The sequence below is a fragment of the Hyperoodon ampullatus genome (genome assembly GCF_949752795.1).
Source record: "Hyperoodon ampullatus genome assembly, chromosome: 4".
NCBI lineage: Eukaryota > Metazoa > Chordata > Mammalia > Artiodactyla > Ziphiidae > Hyperoodon > Hyperoodon ampullatus.
The window spans coordinates 87496543-87513781 of NC_136917.1; the positions used below are offsets into that span (position 1 = coordinate 87496543).

General features: G+C 33.1%; 1 protein-coding gene across 1 annotated transcript in view; it reads left to right on the top strand.

Moving 5' to 3' along the window:
* The window catches only part of FBXL17 (F-box and leucine rich repeat protein 17), a gene marked incomplete at both ends in the record, with an annotated part of 498430 nt that overhangs the window by 29236 nt on the left and 451955 nt on the right, over positions 1-17239 (top strand). Inside the window, one exon of the mRNA XM_079702400.1 lies at positions 3685-3816. Within this exon, the coding sequence (XP_079558526.1) occupies positions 3685-3816 (132 nt within the window). The remainder of the gene's footprint in view (positions 1-3684; positions 3817-17239) is intronic.

Consider the following 17239-nt stretch of genomic DNA (forward strand, 5'->3'; position numbering starts at 1 on the left):
GGTAGAGAAGAAGCATTTGCCATCTATGTCTGTATGTATTTTCTTGATTTATCCATTTTAGACCATCCCAGGGGTCCCCAACCCCCGGGTGCACAGCAGGAGGTGAGCAGCAGGTGAGTGAAGCTTCATCTGCCACTTCTTATCACTCCCCATCGCTTGCATTATCACCTGAACCTCCCTCCCCTGCATCCGTGGGAAAATTGTCTTCTACGAAACCGGTCCCTGGTGCCAAAAAGGTTGCGGACCGCTGATCTCTGCTATTTCCTTGCTATGGAAAGATGAGGATTTAGCTCACTATCCTTTTCTATCTCCTATGCCCTCATTGTGTCAAAATAATTCTGTTATAATTTTTATTAAATAAGTATTCAGTATTTATATTTTATAATTACCTACCTTTTTTTTCCCCTCTGGAATTTTGTTTTTATTGGAATGAATAAATGTCTTTTTGTCCTCATTTAGTTTACTTAGTTTTTATATCTTAATAGTGATGGAGTCCACAGCTTTCCCCCAGTTGCTTTAGTATACCTATATATATTTACTTAGTCGAATTTATTTTCTTAAAGTAGACAGCAGTCTGGACTTACTGTATATAACTACTCTTGCATTAATGGTCATCTTAGTACCTTATCTTCACCCTTATTCTCAATGTTTTCCTCACCTTGCTGTTCTATTAGATGTCCTATTACCTAGATGTCATGTGTTCTTTCTCTTGATGTATTCTCATGTTTTGTAGAGCACAGATTGTAATAGCTTCCTGATAAAGAATATATGGGAGGTACATCTTTTGAGAGCTTGCATGTCTGAAAATATCTCTATTCTACCCTCACACTTAATTCATAGTCTGAATCCTGAGTACAGTATTCTAGGTTTGAAATAAGTATTCTTCTTAAATAATTAAGAAGTTTGTTGCCTTTTTTATCCTTAATCCTCTGTATGAAATCTGATTCTCACTAGAAGTCTAGAATATTTTTTTATACCTACGATTATGAAATTTTATGATGATTTGCCTTGATACAGGTCTGCTTTTGTCATTTGTATTGGACATATGAGTGAGTCCTTTTAGTCTGGAAGTCCATATCCTTTCATCTTGGAACATTTTATAGAATTATTTCTTTTAATTCCTCCATTTTCACTGTATAAACTTTCACATCCCCACATTTTCTGGAGGGTGCTTCTGCTGTCAGCTGTGCATGGCATACCCCAAAGACCCTATGGTTTACTCCCCTCAGTGAACTCCCGTCTCTTGCTATTGTGGGAGAGTGGGCAGGGGCAGGCTGTGCAGAAATGAGGAGGTGATCTGAGTGGTTAACTACTTCTTAAGTAGACTTTCAAGAATCCTGGTGGTTTTAACACCAACCTTGCCCTCACTGCCAGACATATGTGAGCTTATTGGGAGTTTTGTAGTGATTATCATATTGCTTTTCTGCTTTCCCCACTATTGGCTTTGGATTCAGCTTTCTTGGGTCTAAGTAACATGACATTGTAAGTTTGTTCTAGAAATATATGTGCCTCTTTAATGCATTATAAGATCTGGTAGTAGATCTAATAAACATGATGAATACTGATGAACAAAAATGATACTTCACTATCTGCAATAACAGTAGTGTTATGTGAAATTATCTTTGATTTCTGTTGTTTACAGAGTCACACATACTGCTAAACTACTGTGATTTTCTGTTTAATAAGTGAAGGAAAAGCTAAAGTTCATTTAGAGAATAGTAAGAAAATAAAAATGTACTCTTTTTTTTTTTTTTTTCTCATCCATTTTCCTGGAATCCCTGATTTCCACCTGTGGACCCAATTTAGAACTCTTGAATTAAATAGAACATGGTGGTATATGAGACCATAATCATGGTTTCCTTTATTTGTCCATTTTTCAAAGAGGCCTCTTTACAATGAATAACTCTGATCAGCCTTTTCATTCATTCAACAAATATTTACTAAGTATCAACTGCCTGTAAGACACTTGGGCACCAGGCCTATGTTAGTTAAACAAGCTTCTGTCTTCATGGAGTTTACATTTCTAGTGGAATATATAATTGGTTATAGTGTTACCTAGATTAAAATAAGATGGCTTGTATATATCACCATCCCTGGAAAAACTAACTGAAATTGCATATCTTTCTGATAATATCATTACTTTACTTGAAACAGGACTTGAAAGTTTTTATTACAAAAATATTTATTTTTAAAAAGATGTGAGAAGACTGATAGAAAAGAAAAAAAGAACAGTACCCATTATTGCACTGATCAGAAATAACCACTGTAAACACCTTGGTGTATATTTTATCTCTTTTCTATATATATGTGTATAATTAAATATGTATATGTATATTTAAATGTGCCTAATTTGTTTATAAAAATTGAATTGTATTATAAAAACATGTACAGTTTTTATTTGTCAAGGGTTTACTTCAATTTAATGGCTATATAATACTCAATTTTATGAAAACACCCTAATTTATAACTAGGTTTTCTGTATTTCACTATTTAAAAAAAAATTCTTGTGCTAATTTCTTGAAGCTAAATCTTACCAAACACCTTTAGTTAATTATTCCAATAGTCTTTATGAATAATTTTAAATATATGGAAAATTTGAAAGAATTTTACAGTGAACACCCGTATACCCACTACATCGATTGTATAATTAACGTTGTAGTATGTTGACTTTACTATGTATCTGTACAATTATCCATCCCTCTTATATTTTTTGGTAAATATTTAGAAGCTGAGTCATAATTTTCAGGCAAATTTTATAAAATTTTTTCATTTATGCTAACTAGCCCTCCAAGAAGAATTTTAGTACTAATTTTACACTCTTACCAGTGGTGTATCAGCACACTTTGAACCCTTGCCAAACTGGATTTTATTGTCTTAATGTAATTTTTTAGACAATTTTTGATATATAGGTTTTTACTAAAGTTTATTATTTTATCTCTAAGATGACTTTCTTTATATGTAATACTTATAAAACATTTATTTATAGTTTGCTTAGATCATCTAATTTCTACTGTAGATTTTGAAAAGAAATTATGTAATTTGTTCTTTGTTGTACTTAATGTTTTTTAAGGGGAACATTGTACCTGTTCAGTAACTATTTAAGGTACACTTGAGATTTCAATCAGGAAATCACTAGTCCTTTTTTTTTTTTAGTTTATGCAATAAGTGTGTAAATAAGTATTAACTAGAATATTGCCTATAGCATATTCAGTCTTTTTTCTCTTTCACAGAGTAAATGAACCGATGGAGAAAAATGATACATTGGGGCAGTCAGAACTAGAAGTAGAATCTCCTGAATTAAATATTCGTTCACTCACTGGACCTTTGTCTCACTTCTTGGACCTTGGTTTTATTCCTTGGACCTGTGTTCCACTCAGTCTAACACTATGACTGATAAAAAGACTCAAGAGAAATTAAGACATGAATTTGAAGTGTTATGGAATCTAGGCACCTAGGTGGGCATATAGTATATGAGGCAGTTGAAGCAAGAAGATAATTAGAAGGTGAAAAGGCTTACACAACACTATTTTAAATGATAGATTGCCTACATTCTATTTTAAGAGTAATTTATAAGCAATTATTTAACTGTGGTATGGCTATTTAAAAAAATTATATGAAAATCCCACTTGAAATATGTCACCTTTGTTATTTTTGGAGCATTCAGTCAAATCTCTTTGTTTACAGCTGGGCTCAAAATGCAGAGAACTCAAAGATATTCATTTCGGCCAGTGTTACAAGATCTCAGATGAAGGCATGATCGTCATAGCTAAAGGCTGTCTGAAATTACAAAGAATATACATGCAGGAAAACAAATTAGTAAGTACTTGTTACCATTCTTGTGTTTTTCATTTTGTTTCTAACTCTTGAATTCCTTATAACTTAGCTTATAAATTTTTTTCTGCTTATTTTTTGATGGTTTAGAGGCAGATTCTACTTAAAAGCAAGAATCTTCCCAAAACAATGATTTGTATAAATTGATTTTATAACTGTGTGGGTGCTTGTATGTGGTAGTTACATGTTAAAAATTCTTCATTAGCATGTGCTAATGTGCTTTTTTCTAAAGTCTGACAGTGGAAAAAATTAATTTGAAAAAATTAAATTTGGCTGCCAAACATAAGTATGTAGTTGTCGTTCCTTCTGATTCCCCTAGGGATTGTAGTAATTTTAGATAGTTAGGAATTTTTAATATTCAGGAAGATGTATGCTTGTGAAATAGAGCCTTCACTTAGTATGGTGTAAAATAGGACTCAGTAAATTGAGACAGATAATCTTGTTTTTAGTTGTAAAGACTACTAGTTTAGTTACATAGGTTTTACATTATATTTTAAGCACATGTGTAGGTAACTCATTTACACTTATTGTATATTATAAATATATTTAAAGCCATGTAATTTTCTCTTATTGAGATATACTTTATATATCATAAAATTCACCTTTTTAAAGTGTACAGTTCAGTGTTTGTTAGTATATTCACAAAGTTGTGCAGTCATCATTACTAATTCTAGAAGTTTTATTATCCCAAAAAGAAACCTTGTGCCCATTAGCTGTCACTCTTCATTCCCCCTTCCTCTAGCCCATGGCAACTGGTAATCTACTTTCTGTGGACTTTTGTCTGTTCCAGACATTTCATATAAATAGAATCGCACAATATGTGGTCTTCTGTGTCTGCCTTCTTTTACATACCATATTTTTTCAAAGTTCATTCCTATTGTAGCATGTATCAGAGCTTCATTCCTTTTTATGGCTGAATAATATTCCAAATCCATTTAATTTTGCTTTGATAGGTATATAGTACAGGTTAACAGAAAAAGTTGTCACTGGGGAGGCATTAGTAGAGTTCTCAATGTTGAAAAATACTGTACATTAAAATGTAGGCAAGGTGGTCCTGAATATGTATATTTACAAAGAAGATTTGCTTTTTAACTGTATCTTCAAAATAACGAGATCTTTTTGTTGCCCCTTGGAGTTAGTTTACAAAATTTACATATCAATGTAAGTTTTGAAAGGTCTCTAGAAGCCTCAGCACTTCAAGTGAGATAATGCTTTTTTTTTTTTTAAAGATTACAGTTAGAAAAGTTGAAATACTATGAATTAAAAGTAAACACTTTTATTACCATGTAGAATTATCTTTTTCTGTGAAATTACACAGTAAAAATAGTTCCTATTCCTGTTCACATTTAATACAAATTTAATAATCACTCCTGAGACACTATGTTCTTGTGGATAGAGTAAGGTCTTCTGGGTAAGAGAGAATGAATTTTTGAATCCCAGTATCCATTTACTTGCATTGTGACCTTGGGAAAGTTACTTAAGATCTTTGAACCTCCTTTGCAAATGGGGTTATTAGTATTTGTATTTTTGCAGGTTGTGGTTTTGAGGATTAAATGATATAATGTCCTTAAATTGTCTAGTATAAACTCTGACTCATAGGAGACAATAAAAAACTAGTAGTCTTTATGAGAACTTGACCATATTTGTTGTCCATTGGTTTCCACTTTCCACTCAAGATAAATTAAAAGATGGTAATCCCAGCTTACAATTTTTATATTTCTCACATAATGGGAATATTTGTTGAGTGATTAATATTTGTTTTCTTGTTGAGCAAAACCAGAAAAACATTTTTCTTGACACATTAAAAATTTTGGTCAGTGGTTTTTCAAAGGAATTAAACCATATGTTTTGAAGGTTCTAGTTATGTTCAATAGAAGTGATTTTGCTAAATCTTAAGTAAAGTTCAGTTCAATGAAATTCTTTCAATTTAAGGTTTTTAGAAAGGGAAATTTAGAATAGTATGAACTCTTTCTGTTGAACAGTTGAGCTGTTGATAACTGGTCTCCCATAGGAACTTTAGTTTGTATTTTTAGAATTTATGAAATAAGGAGAAATATTTGAATTACTTGCAAAGCTACAATTTTAAGTAAATTGGGTTTTTTCACTCTGAGATGTATTATTGTTAGTCCTTTAATGACGAATATTTTTAAAAGGGTGAGTAGAAATAATAGATTAAACGCAAATAATATTTATATATGCATATATATAATTATACCGTATATTTAATAACAGACAGGAAATAATAAACCATTAAATAGGACAAACAACTAATAGAAATATTCAGTACTCAGGAGAATATTGTGTCTGAAAGGATGCCAGCAGAACTTTACCTGTGCAGATATTGATCATTAGCTAAATTATTTCGCTAATTCTCTTATCAGTCTTCTCAAAAAGAATCTTCTCAAAATAATATTAGAGTTTTATTGTGTAGCCTAAAAATAATCGTAGCATAGTGCTTTTTTAAAGTATGAACTTTGCTGACTTTAAAATATCGAATTGGTTGTTTTTATATACGTTGACAGTATATGACTAAGTATACATTTTTTCATATTATATCTTGGCCTTTAGATGGCAGCATTGTCTTTGTATATTTCAGTGACATAGCTTTGTGTCCTTGATGTAACTATAAAGATAAAATGCTCGTACATGGTTTCTGCAGATATTTATGGTTTATTTTTAATTTTGTCCTTTAGATGGTTTTAGGGAAATTTTTTTTTAAAAATATGAAATAATAGTTGCATCTAGAGTGTTACAAGGTGAACTTGCTATCTTACACAAAGTAGCAAGATACTTGAATATTCTTATTTGTGGCACTGTAAGTAAGGTACACTTTAGCATAGAGAAAGGATTCCTGTATTTATCACAAGGAGTTTTATTCAGGTGGAAAGAGGACAATGATCTGACATCTTAGTACTCAGATGATTTATGGTGAGGCAAATAATTGAGGACATACATGTAAAATCTTACCCCCAAAGAATGAGTTTTTGTTTTAGTAATTTTTGAGTGAGACAACTGCCATGCACCTACATGGATGTATTTTGCATTTGTTATAAAACTGTTGTATAGACTATAAAAACAGATCTGAGGAATACAACTATAGTGAGTGTCTAGCATATTATATCCAACTGTCGCCGTCCTTTAGCTATAGCATTTATATCACTTCTGTGCAGTAGTGGCTACAAAATTATTTTAAAGCCATGTTTAGTTTGTGTGTATAGTTATTGATGATCTAGAAACTTCATTAAGTATATTTTCTCTGCTTCCTTACTCTCCTTGCTCCAGATTCTGCTTCTCTACTTTTTGGACAGAAGCTCTTTGGGCTGCTTTTTTTTTAAACATTTTTATTGGAGTATAATTGCTTTACAATGTTGTGTTAGTTTCTGCTGTATAACAAAGTGAATCAGCTGTATGTATACATATATCCCCATATCCCCTCCCTCTTGCGTCTCCCTTCCACCCTCCCTATCCCATCCCTCTAGGTGGTCACAAAGCACCAAGCTGATCTCCCTGTGCTATGTGGCTGCTTCCCACTAGCTATCTATTTTACATTTGGTAGTGTATATATGTCAGTGCCACTCTCTCACTTCGTCCCAGCTTACCCTTCCCTCTCCCTGTGTCCTCAAGTCTATTCCCTATGTCTTGGGCAGCTTTTTATTTGGCTGTAAAATGATGGGGTCAGATAGATTATCTACATTTGTTATCCAACCTGATGTTCTAAAGTACTAGGATTTTACGATTTTGAAAATGGCTTCTATGCTAAGTTCTAGGGTCAGCATATTTGATAGAGATCTCTATGTCTTATATTTATTTGGCTTATTTTTTTTAACACCTTCTACTCTGTAGAGTTGAGTTATGAAACTAGTATAGATTTCTGAGTTACCCAAGAAAGTAGTAATGTATTATGAATAGATTTTAGAAAGTTTTAGGGAAATGGTAAATGTTTTCTGGTTAAAATTTGATTTCCCAATGGTTAATTATGACCTTTTACTTTTTTCAACCTCCTGGTGAACTATTTTACTAGTTTTACAGTTCTGTGCCATCTCCCATAGTCTTTTGGCTCTTGCTGTAACATTATTTGTAACATTTTTTTTCACTGTTTTTAATTTTATTATCCTTTGGAGGCTTACATGTATGACATAGGACCTAAATTTACCTCTCTCTGCTTCCTTCTGGGATGAATGAGGCAAATACTGAGTGTGAGTTGAATTGAACTCAATTCATGTCTTGATCCTACTGTTTCTCAATCATGTGATTCAGTTATCTTAATTTTTGTACTTTCATTTCCTTGTTTGTAGAAAAGATATAATACTACCTCAGACTTGTTTTTATGAGGATCAGACTAAATGAGATTGAGGTGAAGTACAAAATATATGGTCCCAAACGTAGGAAGTTCTTTAATAAATGTTTTTTTTTTTTCTTCCTCTCCGTATCAGAGTTCACTTTCTGGAGTCTACCAGTTTGAATTGGGCTGTGTCAGTACCTACTGTCACTTACTATGTTCTGATTTCATCTGTTAGTTACCCACAGTTTATTCTTTTTTTGCTGCTTGCTGTGATTGTGAGGTTGTTGCAGCAGCTAAGTGAATAGACTGGTAGCCATGTTATCATCAACTAGGGTAAGTAAGGTAAGCATTTGCATCAGAGCTTAAATAACAGTAACTAATTCAGCATTATATTAAGGCTTGCATTTCCTGACTCTTTTACTTTTCAACTTTGAGTTAATACACTAAGGGATTTGGTCCCTGCTACCCCCCAACACCCCCAATACATTCTTGTTATCTTATTCCTCAGATACTCCTTGTGAAGTGAGTTTACTTGTAATCCCAGACATAAATAATGTACATTTATGAAGAATTCCACTTTATAAGTAAACACTTCAGCCTCCAAAGTCTCCAAGGGTAGATATTCGCCTTCATTGCCCTTTCCTCTCTGAATGGATGAGGCATTTACTTACACCGAGAGTGGTAGTTTCCAATAAACAGTGATACATGAATATGGCATTCTAAAGAAGGTGACCTAAAGTTAATAAACTTCATCTTGTTATTATATACTTTCAGTATTTTGCTGTCATTTTTTGATATCTAAAAATATTTAACAATAGTTAGCTCATTGACTGTTTATAATGTACCAGGCACTGGGTAGTTTTACATAATTAATCCTCACAACCACCATATGAGGTAGCTTACTTTTAAATTTTTTTATTTATTTATTTTTATCTTTTGGCCGTGTCTTGTGGCATGTGGGATCTTAGTTCCCGACCAGGGATTGAACCCCCTGCATTGTAAGTGCAGAGTCTTAACTTCTGGACTGCCAGGGAAGTCCCCATGAGGTAGTTTATTTTTATTCCATTTTACAGATGAAGAAATTGAGGCCTAGAAAGGTTAAGGAACAACAGATAAATGTCAGAGTCAAGATTCTAACCCAGATCTGTTGGATTCTCAAAAGTTCGTCCTCAAGACCTTTGATTGCATGGATACATCACAGGTGGAGCTAATCCATATATGCCTTTGAACCAAGCAATAATTTCCGAAAGGCATTATCCCCATTAAAACACTTAATTGTCAGGTGTTGTGAGACATCAGAGGAGGAAATTAGCTATTAGCATGAGCAGAAGATCCTTTTGCTAGGATGATAACTGATTTTAGGGGAAGCTGCTAGTACCAATGGAGATACACTGAAATCTTTTCTAGGAAAATTAGTAAAATTACCAAAGAGGAAAACTGTCTTCAGGATAGTATTTAATGTTGGTTTTAATCCTGTATAAATGTGAACCTAATGAACTTTTGTAGAATTGCACTCATTATGCAAAATTTTTTACTTGGCAGAAACATAATATTGTGTTTTTTGTGATACTTGGATTCAGAAGCTAAATACCATTTCATTTTTGTTCGATGTATTTAATAGAAATTTTAATGGATTAATGAACTGGTAACTTTCTACTCTGTTCCTTAACACTGTTTAAGATGTTTCAGTGGAATTAACATTTGAATACCTACTATGTGCCAGGCACTATGAGAAGTGTTAAGGAATTTAAAAAGAGTTATATTGCCAAAGAAAGAATATCCTTTTCTAGTGATAAGTGCTATGGAAATGCCAATCGCAAAATAGTTACTTGTGTGAGAGATTAGGGAGGAATCAGGAAATCCTATAAATAGTAGGTGACATTTATAACTGGATCTTGAATGATATATAGTGATGTGGCAATTGTGATGCAAGCAAACATTTTTTTGAGGAAAGTGATATCATTAACAAAGATAAGGCATCAGGAAGATATGTGGAATGTTTAATAAGTGGTGGGTGTTAAAGTAAGATTAGGATTATATCAGGCTGGTGGGCGAAGTGTTCATAGTTGGGTCTCTAAAGGAAGGTGGGGACCAGGTTGTTAAGTTTCTTGAGTGTCATGCTAAGAAATTTATATTTCTCTTGGTAATTGGGATTATACTTGGTATTTCAAATGTGAAAGGTGATCAAATTTTTCGGTCTTGTATTTTTTTTTTAATTTTAGGAAATTAAAAAAATTTGGAATACTGAAAAGAGTAATAACATATATATGCCCATCACCTAGGCATCGACAGTTGTTAACATTTTGTTAAATTTGTTTCTTCTTCTTGAATTAATAAAGCAAATAAACTTTAAGTCTCTTGTCTTGCATCCCATGTTATTCCACTATCTCTTTCTAGAGGCAACTACTGTGATGATCTAAAATGCTTAAAAAAACAACTGCTTTAACAGACATAATGGATACCATGAACAACAATATAATATTGTTCAGTATGTGGTCCCAAATAGTTTATATCTGATATTATATGGTTAAAATCTGGTCTCACAAAGTATGTCAATCTACAGTTTGCATTTTTACTTTTAAGTTGTTTTGATATTTAGCCGTAATGAATATGTAATTCATTCTTTTAAACTTTTAGTATCCTATATATGTATATATCTCCTGTTTATCCATTTTATATTGAGGGACACTTATATTGCTTCTGTTGTTTTGCTATTATAGGCAGTGTTGCAGTAAAATCTTTGTGCAAGTCTCTGTGCTTATCTGTGAGAATTTCTCTAGGATCTATTCTAGAAATGTAATTAAAGGGAGCAAGGATGGGTACATTTTGAAATTTTTGCTAGATAATGTCAAATTGCTCTCCATGAATAACTGTAATTATGGTTTACAGCTGTATCTTGCTGATGGATTGTCAACTCTTTTGAGGGTGGAGAGTATCTAGTTATCTTTTTAGCCCATCCACCCGCGTGTTGACACATAATAGTCATTCAATAAATGTTGGTTTAGTGACAGATGGCTTACTGCTGAATTAAACATACTTTTAAAAACATATTTCTTCCAGTATTTTGGGAACATGCTTTAAAAAGAAGGTGCATTTAAGCATATAAATAAAAGCTTGAAAAATAGGTTAAAGTTGCAGAGTCAGTGGTTTTCTGACTTTTCAAATAAGTAAGTTTCTTTGATCTAGTTACTATATTAATGATGCCATTCTTCATGTATCAAATTTATCTAGCCAGAGTCATTAATGTTCTCAAGGAGTATTTTCTGGGACAATATTTTTTTTTAACAATATGGAGTTTGATCAACTAGAGTATAATTTCTATTCTTGTCTGAATTACATTGACTTGTACATTCTTATGATTAATAAAATTGGTTTTATTTTGTTCAGTGATATTTGAAAGATCCACTTGAAAAAACAGTTAAAATGTTATTTGGCAGATTTTTCAGTCTAAAGAATAAATACATTTTTATTCGTTATATATTCTTTGTTAGAGCTTACTGTCTCTCTTTTTAATCTGTTTTCCTATTTTCTATTTTTCTCCTGTGGGTATCTTTTTTATCTATCAGGTATCTTGATAAGAGCATGACAGAATTGTATTCCATCATTTGAAAGGCATAGGAAACCATAAAGAATGAGTATGTGTGTGTGTATGTATATTTTTCTTCCCCTGTGAACCAGTTTGGTAGAGGGCAAGCAGTGACTTTGATAGTATCCAAATAATTTTTCTTTGGAATGCATTATTTTTTTTACCCAGCATATTTATTTAACATTATATTAATTTAGTAATACTAAAATTAGTTCACAAATTTTGGGAGCCCATCAACTGATGGTAGGAGTTGCTCAGATGCAAACAGGATTGCAGGAGGAAGCTAGCCTAGTATTAAAAACTCTGATACAGATATTCCAGTGTTGATAATGCAGAATTTATTATAGCTAAAAATAGGGACTCTAAATAGTATTTACATATTCTTAAAAAAATTTTTCTGGATCAAATTCTAGATTACTAAAAATACCCAATTTGTTTTGGGTTTAAAATTTATAGTTGGTAGGTTATTCCTAGTGTTGCGGTTCTTTTGCTGGTGTTATTTTCCACTTATATAGTCTGTAGTTTAGATCCTTTTTTTAAAATAAATTTTTATTTATTTATTTATTATTTTTGGCTGTATTGGGTCTTCATTGCTGCGCGCAGGCTTTCTCTAGTTGCGGCAAGCAGAGGCTACTCTTTGTTGAGGTACACGGGCTTCTCATTGTGGTGGCTACTCTTGTTGCAGAGCACGGGCTCTAGAGTGCATGGGCTTCAGTAGTTGTGGCTCGTGGGCTCTAGAGTGCAGGCTCAGTAGTTGTGGCTCACAGGCTTAGTTGCTTTGCAGCATGTGGGATCTTCCCGGACCAGGGCTCGAACCTGTGTCCGCCTGCATTGGCAGGCGGATTCTTAACCACTGTGCCACCAGGGAAGCCCCTAGATCCTTTTATTAAAATGTAATTTTTGTTTACTTCTTTTAGGAGTGCATATTAAAAAAATCACAAAGAGTTTTGGAGCAAATCAAATTATCTTTCAGATATAAACATGAAAGTGCTGTCTCAGTCTCTGTGCTCAAGTGTTGGTAACAGTTGATAGTGGGTTGAGATAAAGAGCCAAGTCATTAGACTTAGCAAATAGAAACTTTATAACCTTAGATGGCAGTGGAATGCTGGGAGTACATTAAGCCTGTCATTTATGAGCACACATTCTTCAACTGCCTTTCTAGACTGTCAGTCAACAAGTGAGATGTATTGCTTGGATCTAGAGAGAAGTTTTGGCTTATATTTTTCTTCATCTACCTATCACAGAGGTGTTAGAGTCTTAGGATATCCAAGACTTAATCCCATTTAATGTTTTAGTGATTAGGCTTAAGGGGAGAAGAATTTCTCTTTTTCTTTTTCTCTTTTTTTTTTAAGATGTGCCTTTCTGAATATCTTTTACAAACTTTAGTTGAATCTGGTTACCAGTTGATAAGATGCTTCCTTTCAAGCATTTTCTTGTTGTTATTATCAGAAAGATACATTGTCATGAAAGTGCATCTAGGCATCCTGTGTGGTGACTACTGTTCCTATTCCTGCTACAGATTTTGCTTATTCATATTACCTATATTGTCTTTCTTCAAGTTCTTATTAAAGATCTAAAGACAAAGTTGCTCAGATGAGAGTGTTAGGGTAAAATCTTTCCCTTGGACTGTACCTTCTGGTTTTTAGTAGCTGATAATTTGAGGCCAGATGAAATCTGTACTTTTTTGATATTATTTTTTTTTAACCCTCCTATCGCTTCTTATTTTGTGTAGCCACATAAAATTTAGGTTGTAGAAAAGATCAATACAGTACTTTTCTTTAATGGGTCCTCTATTTCACTATTTTTGGTTTCTAAAATATGATAGAAATGAGTTATGGAGAGTTCTTGGGGGTAGAAAATTTGTAGTGTCTATTGCCAGGTTTTTATTGACTATTTTTGATTTAAGCATAAAATCTAGGTATTTATCATTCACTATAATATGATACATAAATGAATATATTGAGAATTTGTAATCCAAAGAAAAATAGTTATATATCAGAGTCCTTCTAATTGAGCTGTATCTGGGTGATTATTCTTATCTTTTATTTTCTTCTTATTGAACATATATCTTTGAGAAAATAAAGAGGAAGGTATATATTTATATTCATTGTTGTTTAAATGCCCACATGAATGCCTACAGATTATAAAATTATCAATATTTTCATCATTTAATGCTAGCTTTTTTTTGTTTTTTTGTTTTTGTTTTTTTTTTTGGTACGCGGGCCTCTCACTGCTGTGGCCTCTCCCGCTGCGGAGCACAGGCTCCGGACGCGCAGGTTCAGCAGCCATGGCTCACGGACCCAGCCGCTCCGCGGCATGTGGGATCCTCCCAGACCGGGGCACGAACCCACGTCCCCTGCATCGGCAGGCGGACTCTCAACCACTGCGCCACCAGGGAAGCCCTAGCTTTTTGTTTTAACTCCTCTGAGAACATGGTAGAATTAGGTGGCGCCGTGATTTGTAGATCCTCTGAATGGGAATCAAAATATAATTCCATATCTATTTACTAGGTTAATGTTAACTTTAAATATTTGAAGATACTTACGAATAGTTTGATATTTCATATATTTTAAGTTATTCCAGGACACAGTTTTATGCACATACACACGTATATGTATGTACCCCTCTTCACTGATATATTAAGTATTTTTTTCATCATGCATAAATGTAGTCAGTTCCATTGTGTAATCTATTATACATTTTATAAACTACAAGTGTTATAAGCTTATGAGTAAAGAACTTAACGGAAAACAGTGTGAAAGATGATGGTATATTGTATTCCACTGAATTCAGTCATGACCTAAGACATTTCTAAAGATCGACTTTTTATTTTTTCACATCCACAACACAGAAATACTCTTGCTAAAATACTGTTTTTATCATTTCAAGAATCTGTAGTGGCTAACTACAAAGATTTCTGCAGTTATTTGTCTCTGTTCTCATTACGTTCTTAACTTGTCCACTTAGTCTTCATTTTCTCTTGTCATCTTGCTTTCTTACAGTATGTGTTCAAGCTGAGGTAAATTTTTTTTTTTGGTCAAATATTCTTTAAGAATTCTTCCCCATTTATTACTTTCCAATATTCTATCAGCTCCCTTTATTTTTTCTTATTAATCCATTGATAATTTGTTGTAGGTTTCAAGGCTTCAGTTTAGTCATGTAAGCTCCTTGAAAATGGGGATGAGATTGTCTTTTTTGTAAACTTGTAGTTAGTAACTGACTGTGTATTTGTCAATGTTTTGACTAAATGGTTAAAAATCAATCTTTTTTTACATAAAAATTATAAATTTTCTGAAAAGGACTGTTAATTAAGATGAACCATTTATCCTCAAATCCTTTTGGTTTTGTCCTGGGAAAAATTCTTTTTGTGCCAAAAAGAAAACTATTAAAAATTAATATTTTTAATGAGGCACATGTCAGTAACTTTAAGTATGATTATTTATACTTTGATATGTACATACAATACAGCTTTTAGTATACAAGTGTCAATTTTTATTAACAACGGAATTGATGAAACATGTTTCATTCTATAGCAGTGTGACGTGATTCTTCATTAGTGTTCTTACCAGAAGAATGGCAGTCATAGTTTGAGGAAGTAAAATCCCAAATAAGTATGTCCTCTTCAAGAATTAAGTAGTTTTTAAGAAATGATTTTTTTAAAGTGAATGTTGAGGGCTTCCCTGGTGGCTCAGTGGTTAAGAATCTGCCACCAATGCAGCGGACACGGGTTCGAGCCCTGGTGCAGGAAGATCTCACATGCCGGGGAGCGACTAAGCCCGTGGGCCACAACTACTGAGCCCGCACTGTAGAGCCCATGTGCCACAACTACTAAAGCCCACGCACCTAGAGCCCGTGCTCCGCAACAGGAGAAGCCACAGCAATGAGAAGCCCCCGCTTGCTGCAACTAGAAAAAAAGCCCACGCGCAGCAACGAAGACCCAATGCAGCCAAAACAAACAAAAAAGAGTGAATGTTGAAGCTTGTGGCTTTAAAGTTCTTTTTATTGCAGATTACCTGGTAGATATTTTCATTTCTTGGTTACATTCCATTGAGGATATTTGAATTGTTTCAGTGCTTCTCCCAGTGCATTTTCCTTCTTTTGCTTTCAGAAAACCTTAACAAAAATCTCTTAAGCTTGCTAAGAATTGTAGTCCTTTTTCTTTTGTCATATTTCATCACTTGATTCTTAAAAAGGTGAAAGTTAACAAATTGCCTCTATGTTTGAGTTTGTTTAGAAGAGCTTGCTTTTATTGTTGCACATTAGAAAGAGATAAATTAAATATATTTGATACATATCTTGATTGCTTGGTACCCAGAAAATGCATCAAGCATATCTGGCAGTAAATGTAGTCAGAACATTGACATTGCTTGCTTTGAGCGTGATATAACACGCAGAAATTACACTGACAGTTTTTTTAATACTTTATATAAAATTGTTAGTTTTAAATATCATAAATTGGTTCCATTTATTTTATTATCTTTTTGTTCTTTAATATGTCCTAATGGTTTTGTAGAATCAAAAATTAGGAAAAGAATACCCCAAAGGAAGCATAACTAGGTATCTTATTAGAATAATACAGTTTATTTCTTCATTGTCTTGGACAATTAAGTGGCATTTGGAAAACTTAAGGAAAAAAATGGGCAAGTATTGGGTCGGCCTACTGAATTGTTTAACCTTGGATTAAGTTTTGTTTTTTCAATCTAGAAGTGCTTTTTCTAGTATACCTAGATGATTTTCTTCTGTACAGTCAGTCCAAGTGTGTATGTAGGCATCATCTGTTTTCATATATTAAAGTCTATTTAAAACAATCACATGTTTATAATATACTTTATATTATGATACTTTTAGATTACAGAGTCAAGACAGGGTTTTTTTTTTTTTAAAGAGTATAATGGTGTTGATTACTGATCAGTCTTAGAATAGGAGGTATTTCACATATAGTCTTTTTCATAGGGGTTAATCATTATCAGTCTAGTGTATGGATTTCCCCAGTGTCACAGGTTAGTTCTCAGATGTGAGAGCCTTTCTCCTTTCTGTCCATCAAGGCATATCTTTCTTTAGCTGTTGTAGAAACTAACTTCTCCAGTCATTAGAGTCAACTTGTGATCACCTTAATGCTTCCCTCTCACCTTTGAGATTCTGTATTTGTCGATGTCTAAAGTTAGTTATTTGTTTTTATGCATTATAGTATTAAAGGTACATTAAACTTGCATGGCTATATTATTGATCATGTACTTCCTTCTTCTGACCCTCCTTTCCTAAAAAAAAAAAAGTAACTTAGCCTTGAAAGTGATCTTAGAAGGCCTCTAAACCTGCTTCCTACAAATCCTTTTATTGCATGACTGATAAAGAGCTCTCCACCAGTGTGTGTGTGTGTGTGTGTGTGTGTGTGTGTGTAGAAGGTTATTTATTAATGAATATACAAGGACTCATGCAATATTCTAATGACAGTTGAAAAATTATAAGTAAAATGGTGTCAAAATGATATTTGGCCAAATTTAAAAAATTTTAACATTTTAAAGTGATTGTTACTAATGCCT